The sequence below is a fragment of the Lissotriton helveticus genome, chromosome 6 (genome assembly GCF_964261635.1).
Source record: "Lissotriton helveticus chromosome 6, aLisHel1.1, whole genome shotgun sequence".
Taxonomy (NCBI): Eukaryota; Metazoa; Chordata; class Amphibia; order Caudata; family Salamandridae; genus Lissotriton; species Lissotriton helveticus.
In genome coordinates this window covers 387,561,658-387,573,753 of record NC_136067.1, presented here as the reverse complement: position 1 = coordinate 387,573,753, position 12,096 = coordinate 387,561,658, and the positions used below count along the sequence as shown (strand labels likewise).

The following is a 12,096-nucleotide window of genomic DNA, read 5'->3' as shown; positions in this document are numbered from 1 at the left end:
ATTTTCTACTGTCATGAACAGATTTAACAAGGGAATGACCCACTGATGGAAGACAACCCATGCATCCTTTGGAAGGAGATGCAGCTTGTGATCCGCCAACTGTATGCTCAGCTCATCTGCTCTAGCATTCAAAGATCCTGCTAGATAGTTGACTACCTGAAAGATGTTCTGCTAGCCCAGCCATATCCACGGACGCAAGGCCTCATGGAATAGGACCCAGGACCTCACTAAGCCCTGCTTGTTGCAGCACCACATGGCGTTTGTGTTGCCTGAGAGGATCTGCACCAGCCTTCCCTCGCAGGAAGGCTTTTAGGGCCAGATGGATTGCCTGAAGTACCAGAAAACTGATATGAAGCTGACTCTCAGATAGAGACTAGAGGCCCCCCCTAATCTCCACCTCCCCTAGATAACCACTACAACCAAGCAATGAAGCATCAGCCACAACATGACCTCTCAGTGGCGGTAGTGGTCTGTCCTAGGTCAGACTGTTGCTTGCCTGCCATTGCAGAAGAGCCTGAGCAGTCTTTTCTGAGATCTGGATGGAGTCGGAAATGCAGCCCTTGTGCTGGACCCGCTGAAACCTGAGGTTCCACTACAGGGCCCAGTCTTGCATTTGGATGAGAAGGATGCACAAGGCTGGGGGAGTCCAAGAAGCTTCAGAGCCATTCTCCATGAGAACCAGGATTGGGTCAGACACCTCAGGATCATATCTTGAATGTCTAGAGCTTGCTGCGGAGATGGAAAGGCCTTGAATGTCAATGAGTCTAGGACAGCCCTAATTAGAGAAATCCTCCCTGTGAGGCTGAGGTGAGACTTTGGAAAACCCCATAATGTCATTTGAAGGTGACCCAAGACTGACTGGACCTAACTTGAGCAGCCAGTCATCAAGGTACGGGAACACATGCACCCCAGACCTCCAAAGATGGGCAGCGACCACCACCATCCCTTTTGTGAACAGCTGAGGTAAGGCTGAATATGAATATGGCAAATTGATATTGCTCTGACCCCACCTTGAACCACAGAAAGCCTGAGGGACTGTAGAACGGGTATATGAAATATGCATCCTGCAAGTGCAGGGAAACCATTCAATCTTGAGGGTCCAGAGCATAAAGAATCTGAGACAGGGTGTGTGTTTCGAATTTGTCTTTCCTCAAAAAGGCATTCAGTGGGCTGATCTTCAGTATATGCCTGAGGCCTCTGACCATCTTTGATATGAGAAGGTAGGGTGAATAGTAACCCCCCTCCTTTCTTCAAATCCGGCACCTGCTCAAGGACTGGGTTTGCTGTTACTGCACAGGTTGATAAGTCTAACACTGTGTTAGGCCCCTGGGCTAGCCCTTACATTTTCTGTACTGTTGGTGGAACTGCTAGGCTTAAGGATCCTGCAGTAGATTGACTGCCCTTAAATCATTCTAGCACAGAATCAGCTTTCTCTCCAAACATTCAGGAGCCATTAAAGGGGATACCCATCAAGGACACTAGGACATCTTTTGAAAACCAGGTTAATCCCATACACGTATGCCTTCTAAGCACACCACTGGTGACCATATCTTCGTCAACAAAGTCTGTGGTGTCCAACCTAGCATGCAAGGCATACATTGCCGCATCTTGAACATCATGTATTGTTTGAGCCAGAGAATCTCTGATGTCTTTTGGGACAGCCAGAAATATCTCTCTGGTCATATCCCATAAAGCACAGGTGAACCTGCCAGAAGGCACACTGTTCAAGGATCTTAAGTTTAAACTAGCTGAAGAGAGCATTATCTTTCCAAAGGCAACACTATGTTTTGACACTCTATCCAGAGGGCTTGTCTGAAAGCCATTAGGAATTACTTTATTTGTCGATACCTGGACATCAGACATTCAGTAGTATGCCCCTGTCAGCAAATCAAGATCACCAGGGGCCTGTCTGTCACCTAGCCATAGGTCGACTGACCAGAAGGCCACCTGGTGTATGACGTACACCAGGTGGCTATGAGAGAGTGAGGTCCTTGATGAACAACAACAGTGTTTCAAAAGAGATAGGATCTTGTTGAAAGATCTCAGTTAATACATTTGCCTAGGTACCTGGGATGGAACTCTGCCTTTGAAAGTTTAAGTAATACTTTGAGCCACCAGCCTTCTGAATGACTTTAGTGAATGTCTGACATGCAATGTTTAATTTGTAAAAGAATGAGTTTCAGTGCCCAAAGCTCTGCTCAGAAGCCTGCAGCCAGTGCTATCAAATGTCAGTGCACCGAATACCAAGTCTGCATTGTCTGGAATTCATCTCATGCCTCTTTAATCCACTACCATACAGTCCCAGCCCCTTTATGTTACTTTCATGTTCCTTCTTTCTGCCTTTGTGACGTTTTGTTCCATCTTTCTCTTCCTCCTTCTTTCCCCTTTTATGTGTATTTCCTTCCCTTGCTCTCAAGAAATGGGAATAGGAAATGGGAATAGGAAATAGGAAAAATAACTTCTGGTCCCGACAAATAAGTGCCGGCAGGCCGACAGCAAATTAAGCACTGCTTACAGGGTATGTACGTAATATGGACCGTTATGTTTGATTCATAAGGTGACCATTGTAGTATATTTAAAAGATTGTTCAGTACTGGCCCTTGTTTTGTTTCTTTGGTATATTCGGCTTAGCCTTACTGGAAATAGCCAGAACCCTGTGTTGTTTTCTACAGGGTATCAGCATGGTCCATGGTAGGGACTGGTACCCTTGTCCTTTAACTGGGCCGGGACCAGATTCTAATTGTCAAATTTGACCCCGAATTTGATACTGACGTTTTTGAAGGTACTAAAGGTTAAGTCCACATTAATACTCATTAAACACAAGGAGATGATAGACAGAGCGCTGAAACTTTTCAGACACTCACCCCCAGTCACAGGTCTGGGTTGAATCTATCATCGTTCTTAAGCTCACTTCACCAACCCAGTTCAGACTCAGCTATATGCAAATCAGTCTTGACCCTGTGCCTCATGGGAACAGTCCAGCCCGAGCTGCCAAACCCGGTCTTCCCTGGACCGGAAACAAGCATCCTGGGAACGGTTTCTAGGTAACACCCCTTATCAGCCCAGCTAGCTTGAAACCTGTGGCAAAGTGAGCAAGGGAACCACGTCTGGGCATACCCTGCCAACTTAGGGCGAACAAAGCAAAGACAAGGAGATGATGGCCGGAGCGCTGAAACTATTCAGACACCCACCACGTTAATAATCAGGGCTGATACCTTTGTGCACCTTTCCAACACATTGTGCATGATTGGACTTAAGATTCCAAGAGTGAGCATGCAGAGGTCTAGAGCTCTTTCCAAGCGGTATTTCCTTTCTCTTTCATTCTCTCAAAGAGAATTTCTTGAAAACTAGGGCAATTCAATCCTCAAGGTGTTCTTTCTAGAACCATCTCCCATGGCCATGTCCATGTAGCAAGAATTCTAAATGGTTTGACAAAATGAAAGCAAAGGAGAGGAAAAATAACTGTAGAAAGTAGGATTTATTCAAGTGCACATTCACAACAGGCACAACAGAAGTACTGAGGTTAACAGACAATGTAACACATTGGAGGATGGTAAATTAACTTGCCTTAAATAAGTCCGATTTCTTTCTTTGGAGGTAATTCCCTAGCTATTACCTTTCAGTCGGTTTTCATTTCAAACAGACGTTCAAAATAGACTTTAAAGGAGTAAATTTGTGTTTAGTTATGTTGAAAGCAAAACTGACCATTAAAAATTAGTTTTCTCTTTTGAAATTGCATTTATTTTAGATTGTTCATAATTAGCACTATGTAAATTTTTTCTTTCTGTGAAATCTTTCCTGACACATGATTTTATGATGTCTAACAAGTTCACCTGACAGCTTTACACATTCATGCATTTTTTTGCAACACAAAGAACACAAAGAAACAGTATATAAACTGGTATCATTTAGTGTTTGTGCACTTTTAATTAAACAAAAAATAACCAGGTTTGACCTACCTGCCAGCTTATATTACTGTGGCGTGGTACTTCCTCAAGACCAATAGCATTCAAATCTTCAAAGCTGAAGCTGAGATCATAAGCTTGGCCAGAAAGGTCAGTGTGCGGCAATTCACTGCCTGCAGCAGACCGACGAGCAACTTCGGGGTGAGCAGCAGCAGTTCTAACATGGTCACTAGCAGCTCTTGTCTCTTCAGGAACCCCTGGAGTCTCCATGCTCCTCATCTCGAGCAGCTACATTTAAAGCAAAAGAGCACTCGTGTCATTACTAGATTAGTATTAAAAGGATCCTTTGAAAAATACACGTTAAAATGTGGCTAATTATTCTTTAAAGCTAGAAATGGGATATGAACAATACTTTTTGATCATATTTAAACATAAAGCGTTTACTTAGAGGGTTTACCTGCTGAACAATTAAGGCTGATTAAAATGCTTACGCTTTATCTTGTATTAATGTATTAATCCGTTATTTTCTCATTTAGTGCCCACCCGTCCTGTTCGTTTGAAAAATTGTTCTGCTCTGCCGGAAGAGAGCAGGCAGAACGATGAATATGCTCCTTAATGAGAATGAAAACAACAACAATGTAACTTACCGCACTCCTGAAAAGGTGCCAGTCTCCAAAATTCATGCTTAACTCCTTCTTTAGCTCATCAGTGTTGCATTGAACTAAAACGCGGCCATTTATGTTTGCCTAAAATAAATAAACATAGTTCAAAAATTCAACGGAGCTATGATGTGACCAGACAGTTGTATAAGTTTTTTCTGTCTGACAACTTTGCATTTTGTATTTTTAAATCTAGTACTTTAAAAAAAATAAACTTTGACAGTGCCACCATCAGTTTTTTAATATTTACAGTAAATCACCTGAAAAACATAAAATAGGTTTCTTTTGCAGTGGCAGCTGGTGACACTGGTGACATTTGAAAGTGGTAGGCCGTAAAAGTTGGTTATGACATATAGTAAGCGAGCAAGATCGATGGATAAACGTGGGGTTTCATTTCAACAAAGATTGGCAAATGGTGCATTTTAAAGCACATTTTAATAATTTAGGGCCATATGTATCAAGCTAATTAGCATTCGCAAAGGCCGAAATTCTGCGAATTTCGGCCTTTGCGAATGCTAATTAGACAAATGGTATGTATCAAACAAGTTTGATGCAAAATAAGGAATAGCAAAATTTGCTATTCCTTATTTTGCGATTGCACTTAAGGAATTGCAAATTTTGCGATTCCTTAAATGCAATGTATCAAACAAAAAATATGCAAAAAATGCCATTGAGGATTCTCAAATTACCACCAACTTCTAGTTGGTGGTAATTTGCGAATTCTTTTCAAAAAGCTTTTTTACAAAAAAACACAGGTGCCATATGACGCCCATACACGCCCTTAGGGCATGTATGTGCGCCATATGCCCCCAAATGTCTTTTTCAGGGGTGCAGCAGGGTGTTCTTGAGACACCCCTGCACCCTTGAAAAAATTCCTAATTTGCGATTAGCTAATTGCTAATGCAAATTGCACTTTCATTCCTATGGGCCTCCTGGCCCATGGAAATGAATGGGTAATTTGCGATTAGCAAATTGCTAATCGCAAATTAGGAATGCTAAGGAATCGCTATTGAAAAGCGATTTTGTACATACATACCATTTTGCATTTCCTAAATAGCGATTCCTTAAAATTCGCTATTTAGCAAATGCAAAATAGTTTGATGATACATATGGCGGTTTATGAGAAAGCAAGAAGGATTACAAAGCAATTGTGAATGTGTAGTCATGAAATATTTAAAAACATTAAAACTGTCCCTTATCTTACTGCATTAATATGTCTATCAGTTACTGTAGTGCAAAAACTGTAGTGGGACATCTTCAAGCCCTTTAAAGTCAGGGCACAAGTCCTAAAAACAAGAAGTGGGGGGACGCGGACGTCACAACAGGAAGTGATGTCACTAAAGGTGGCTTGCACTCAGTTGTAGTTTATAGTTCTCAAGCTCCCGGTAACATAAGTGGGGGACGCCGTCCACCTGCGTGGTACCCCGACTCGAGCCCTGTTTAGAGTGTATCCTTGCCCAGTGTCTTGCACTGCATTTGGCATCGACATTGGAAGAAAATACTCTAACTTGGGGAAGCACCACAGCTGCTGGCTCCAATCAGTCAGACGGAAATATGTGAAGACAGTGCTTTAAGCGGGATTAAAAAGTGGCAGTCTCTAAAAGGGGTGTGGCTTAAATATGTTCATTACATTTCTGTGATTTCTATAGTTTGTAATTCCTATAGGGTGTCATCTGGCTGGTATTTTGGTATCTCTCTTAGCTTTCTGTTACTGCATTCAGATATAAAACAACTGGTTTAACACCTAAAACATGCTAGGACTATTGGCTTTGTCAATGGTTGTTAGCTGTTTAAGATAATGAGTAACAACAATTTTGCTGTAAATAATTAATATTGAAAATGTTTCACTTCTGAAAGTGTGAGACTGTGAATTAAATATTATTGACACCTGTGGAAGGACTATAGGTCTTCAGTTATGTGCAGTTTATGTTAGATATATATGCCTATTTTCTCTCCACCTCAGCCATCTGCAAGTCTTAAACCTCTTCTCTATCCAGTGGCGGCTACTCTGCTTAGGCGGAGGAGTATCGCCCAACTGCTCCTTGAGCAGTGCAAAATAAATATAAAATGATTATCACAAGACGTTATCATCATTTTATTTTTCTTTGCTCCAGCCAGTTCGGGCGTGACGGGGCTGGCTCGCCACAGAGGAAGCGGAGTGGCTTGCACTCCCCCCATACCTACGCATGACGGCTTGACCGGCCCTAGGGCGGGCCAAACCGTCAAGCGCACTTGGAATGTTCTCCATTAGGCTGTGTTGCACAGCCCCGTGAAGAACATGCCAAGCCTCCCCAGTCACTGCCTGAGCGGTCAAACAGGCCGCTCAGACCAATCACGACGCTGCTCAGGCAGCATCATGATTGGCTGGGAGAGTCCGGAAGCCTGGGTGCTTCCGGTGCTGCAAGCAGACAGAGGAGAGGCGTGCAGCGGCGGCGAAGGTACATTTGTTTTTCTTAACCTGCCCCCCCTCCCCACACCTGTTTAGAGGCAGTGGCCCTTTTCAGCACCCTCTTTTCACTCTCTCCTGAATGTACTTCCTCGTATCTCATTCACTTCACCGTCCCCAAACATACAATGCACTCACTCACATGTAAGCACTTTCTTTTCTTTTACTTTTGCCTTGTCAGTATTTTTACAACTGCGTAACCACTTCACACATATTACACAGAATTTCAATTACACCTGGAAGAGAACTGCAGAGAGGCAAACTCACTGACAGGCACTGTGAGAACCTTGCAGTGCCTTGAGCCTGAGCGGCAGAGCTCTCAATAACGGCCAGTCTTACACTCCTGGCGTAATTGCATTCAAAGTATGCCCCATAAAAATAAAAAAACACAACATGATGGGAATAGCTAGCACTCTTGGGGCATACAAGATTAAGTAAAACACATGAAATAGAAACAGGAACTAAATCGCTGACGTGCATTAACTTAACGTTTTTACATTCATTGTTCGGTAATCAATCAGTGTTGTTGACAGTAATATTAAGAGCATGAATAAAGGGCCAGACGGGGACCCTTTTAATGTCTGTTTTAATGCTATATACCAGAGCTAGAGCACCAGAATTATCTAACCACAAACATCAAGCATGCTACAGCATCTAACAATGTTCAAAATCAACCACTGTGCAGATCATTTTAAATAAATCAGGACCTTAGTAAGTACCAAGTATGCGCGTCATATTCTAGCTATGCATACTCATAGCATTTAATGTTTTTTTTTACATTTTTCTGGTATTTCACAAACCAGGACACTATCTGCTAGATGCATCAACGTTTGATTTTGTGAGTCCTTAATTGCGAAGTTTAAGGATTCGCATTTAGGGACTCGCAAAATCAGATGCATGTAGGATTTGCTACAATATTAGCAATTCCTAAATATTCCTTATCTGCGACTCGCAGAGTGCGATTCGCAAATAAGGAATGACATCTAATTGATTCCTATGGGCCAAGAGGCCCATAGGAATGAATGGGGGAGGATATCTCAATTTGCGATTAGCAATTAGCTAATCGCAATTTGAGAATGCGATTTCAAGGGTGACGGGTGTCCAAAGGACACCCTGTTGCACCCCTTAAATTGACCTGGACACTGGTATTGCGCACACACATGTCCCAAGGACATGTGTGTGTGTAACATACAACTTTGAAAGATGCACTTTAGTGCATTTTTCACAGTTTTCGCTATTTACCATTAAGTTTGATTTCACGGTAAATAGAGACCCCTATCAGCGAAATCGCTAGCTATTTCACATTCATGCATTGCATTTAGGGAATCTCAATTTTAGATTCCTTAAATGCAATCGCAAATAGCGATTTATGCATTTGGGATGATGCATCCCAAATGCATAAACACCGGTCGCAGAGGGGCAGATTCTGAGAATCTGCCCCTTTGCGAACGGTATTTTGCTTGATGCATCTAGCTGTATATGCACATATGTCTCCCTTTGTGCTCGACTTCCTCTAAATGCTGAGGATAGCTGGATCAATTTCACAGGGCAGCAAAAGCCCTGGTCGACTTTTGGATCAACTTCCCTGGGAAACCAATACAGCTTCTACACTTCTAAAGGGGCCAGTGACCTACAGTCATGGTCTGTGTTGTCGGCGTAACAAGGCTTCTCAGCACAATATACCTAATACAAGTTTAACCCTAATACCATTACTGAGGAGAAGGCGCCAAATTTCACTTACCACGCTCTCATCAAATTCCACTCTGTGATAATTGGGACTGGGTGGGATACTACCCTGTGACAAATGGGACAGAGTGAGCTTTATGATGTTGAATGACGTCAGGTATCATGCAGGGAGGCAGCCTGCAATGCCTGAAATTGTGATGCTGGCAGCGTCACTGGCCTACAGTGTATATCACCAAAGTCTCCAATGGCTCTAAACGACTTTAGAAAGGTGAGCCCTGCGTCATGCAGGACATATTAGAAAGGTGATTTACTGTCTGACTCCTAGTTCAGAGAGAGGCAGGTCAGACAACCTGCTTTCTTTACAGCTTCAGAGCAAGTGTGTTGGCGCACGGAAACCTAGTTTGTGTGTTTGTTTGTAAGGTAAGAGGGTTTCAAAGAATAAGGGGCACACAAGGTAGTGGTGGTTACACTGTCGCACTTTAAAGCAAAATTTGTCAGATACAGGTACATTCGGATAGTATGTCACATAGGTGTATTTATACACCAAAAGTCTAGTAGGTGCCACTCAGGGTAAGATACCCCACTACCTAGAGTATCGATAAACACAAGACACACAGTGAATTGTTCAAAGTATACACAAAGCAAAAACCCCTGCACTCTAATCATTAATATGTACAGTTTTATAAATGGGTCTTTAGATCTAAGACAACGCCATGCTGATGATTCACAAAGGATGAGTTCTGTGATGTATTCAAAGTTCCAATTCTTTGTCAAGTGGAATGAGAAACAGCCAACACGCGTTTCGTCACCACCGTGACTTCCACAAGGCTGTTAAAGTAAGCATAAATACAATAGTTGGCACATGAGTTCGAAATCGTATAACCACAGTATTCCTCCTTGCGTTAAAACAGAAAGATTGTGTAAATACAGTGACTGTCACGCAAGGACAGGCGAAGAGGAAGAAGGAAGGACACCCAGAGCCAAGAGAACAGCTGCGTCTGAAGACACCAGACAGTGAATATAGCATGACACCCCACAGCCACACTACTGTGCAGTGGTAATTGTCAAAACAAATTTAATTGTGGAATGAGTGTCTACATTATAAAAATATGTGAAAAGAGAAGATAGAGAGAACCACGTGAAAGTCAAAGAAAACGATCATCACAATTTAGTGCATACCCAGAGAAAGTTCTAGAAGCGACGGATATTAACCGCAGATTGTATTGTCACAGAGCCCAGATAACATTTTCTTCGGCTCTGAACTCCCCAAAATGTGTGGAATTCCTGGTCCTGGCCCGCAACTTGATAAAGGCGGACTGTAATTATAAGACAGTTCTTTCGAAACAGACTATGTCTGAATAGAGAGCGGGATACCATTCCGCTATGGCCGCTCATATTACTAGAGGTATACCAGTCCGTTCTTTGTTTCCACTTTCAGCCTGGCCTCGAACCCGCTAACACTTCCGGGTCATTGCTACATGTTTAAATCGCCGTAATGTGAGCATTACTCTGTTCGGTGAAACGAGACGGGAGAAGATTGCCGGAACAGTTGCTGTTATGTTATGTTATGTTGCTGTTATGTCCACAGGTTAGTGTGGGGCGTGTTACTACTTATAATGAGGGCTAACGAACTGCGATAACTACATTAGTTGCTTTATTTTTTTTTCTTTTTGATAAATCTTTTTATTAAACAGTTTCAACATGAATGGTACAAATGCACAGAATCACTTGAGGGTTACAATGATAGCAAGGTACGTACAACACAGCAGTATAATTACATTGAAATTAACGGGTTATGGGGGATCATCTTCATCAGCACTGTGGGGCGGGGTACATATATCTCCTCTGTATGCATTCCAAGGGGCCCAAACCCTGGACCATTTGCGGGGGCAACCCCGGGCCACCTAGACTGTTTTCTCTCTTAGCATACACCAGTGAAGATCACGTTACGAAGCTACGACCATAGGTGGGTGCGGGTCTCCCCAGAGCTGGGCAATATTTCTCTTGGCGATCATGCTGCCAAGCGTAACCCATTTCATATTATATGTATCGAGGTCGTAGGTTCCCAGATGTTAAGAAGACATCTGGGCACTTCCCGTCTGATTTCCACCTCCAATACTGCGCTCATGACCGTGTGGATGCTACACTAGTATTCCTGAATTTGCTCACAGTGCCATAGTATATGTATGAAAGTGCCCAATTGCGTGCATCCCCTCCTGCAAGAGCCATCAGTCAGTCCACCCATATGTACCAGCTGGGGACCAGTTACGTAAATTCTATGAAGGAGTTATAGCTCCACCAGTCTGAGTCGCGCTGGGATAGCGACCGTTTTAGGAGAGGAGACCGCTTCTTGACAAGTTTCATCATCTAATTCTATCCCGTCCTCAGTCCATTTGTCTCGCAGTTTCAATAGGGGGCTGTCAATATTGTTAATGAGTTTCCGATATGTCAGGGAGATGACCCTGTCAGGCAGGTGGCCATCCAGTAGTCAATAATATTTTTTAATATCAGGTAAGCCGATTCTTCCATCATACCAGCTAAGCGTCAACTTTTGTATAGCAATACGAGGTCTCCCTCCCCACAAGAGGTCTCTCAGGAGCCCTTCAAGGTCTTGGAAGTACGAGTTTGGGAGAAGAACGGCCGAGTTCTGCAGCGCGTACAGGAAGCGGGGTAACAACATCATTTTGAATAATGCAGCTTTGCCCAAAAGTGAGCGGTACAAAAGGGGGTGGTAATGGACGGAGCATCTGGACCAATCAAACACTCACACCCAGTCAAAAGATCTGGGTTTAATCCATCACCGTTCTTTAGCCCACTCTGCCACCTCAGTTCAGACATGGCTATATGCAAATCAGTCTGACCCTGTGCCTCATGGGAACAGTCCAGCCCGAACTGCGAAGCCATGCCTTCCCTGGACCGAAAACAAGCTTCCGAGGACCGGTTTCTGGCATTACAGCCGTCTTCAGCCCGGTTTGCTTGAATCCAGTGGCAAAGTGAGCAAGGGACTCACGTCTGAGCATACCCTGCCACACTTATGGCGGCCAACAGCGGTACAAAAGGGGGTGGTAATGGATGGAGCATCTGAACCAATCAAACACTCACACCCAGTCAAAAGATCTGGGTTTAATCCATCACCGTTCTTCAGCCCACTCTGCCACCCCAGTTCAGACATGGATATATGCAAATCAGTCTGACCCTGTGCCTCATGGGAACAGTCCAGACCGAACTGCCAAGCCATGCCTTCCCTGGACCGGAAACAAGCTTCCGAGGACCGGTTTCTGGCATTACAGCCATCTTCAGCCCGGCTTTCTTGAATCCAGTGGCAAAGTGAGCAAGAGACTCACGTCTGAGCATACCCTGCCACACTTATGGCGGCCAAAAGCGGTACAAAAGGGGGTGG

General features: G+C 43.6%; 1 protein-coding gene across 3 annotated transcripts in view; it reads right to left on the bottom strand.

Annotated features, from left to right (window-relative positions):
* Positions 1-12,096, bottom strand: part of KIDINS220 (kinase D interacting substrate 220) — a 1,022,767-nt gene that overhangs the window by 61,103 nt on the left and 949,568 nt on the right. For all 3 annotated transcript variants that reach the window (XM_078647833.1, XM_078647835.1, XM_078647834.1), the window contains 2 exons: positions 4,553-4,651; positions 3,960-4,193 (listed from right to left, as the gene is read on the bottom strand). In XM_078647833.1, coding sequence (XP_078503959.1) covers positions 3,960-4,193; positions 4,553-4,651 — 333 coding nt within the window. The remainder of the gene's footprint in view (positions 1-3,959; positions 4,194-4,552; positions 4,652-12,096) is intronic.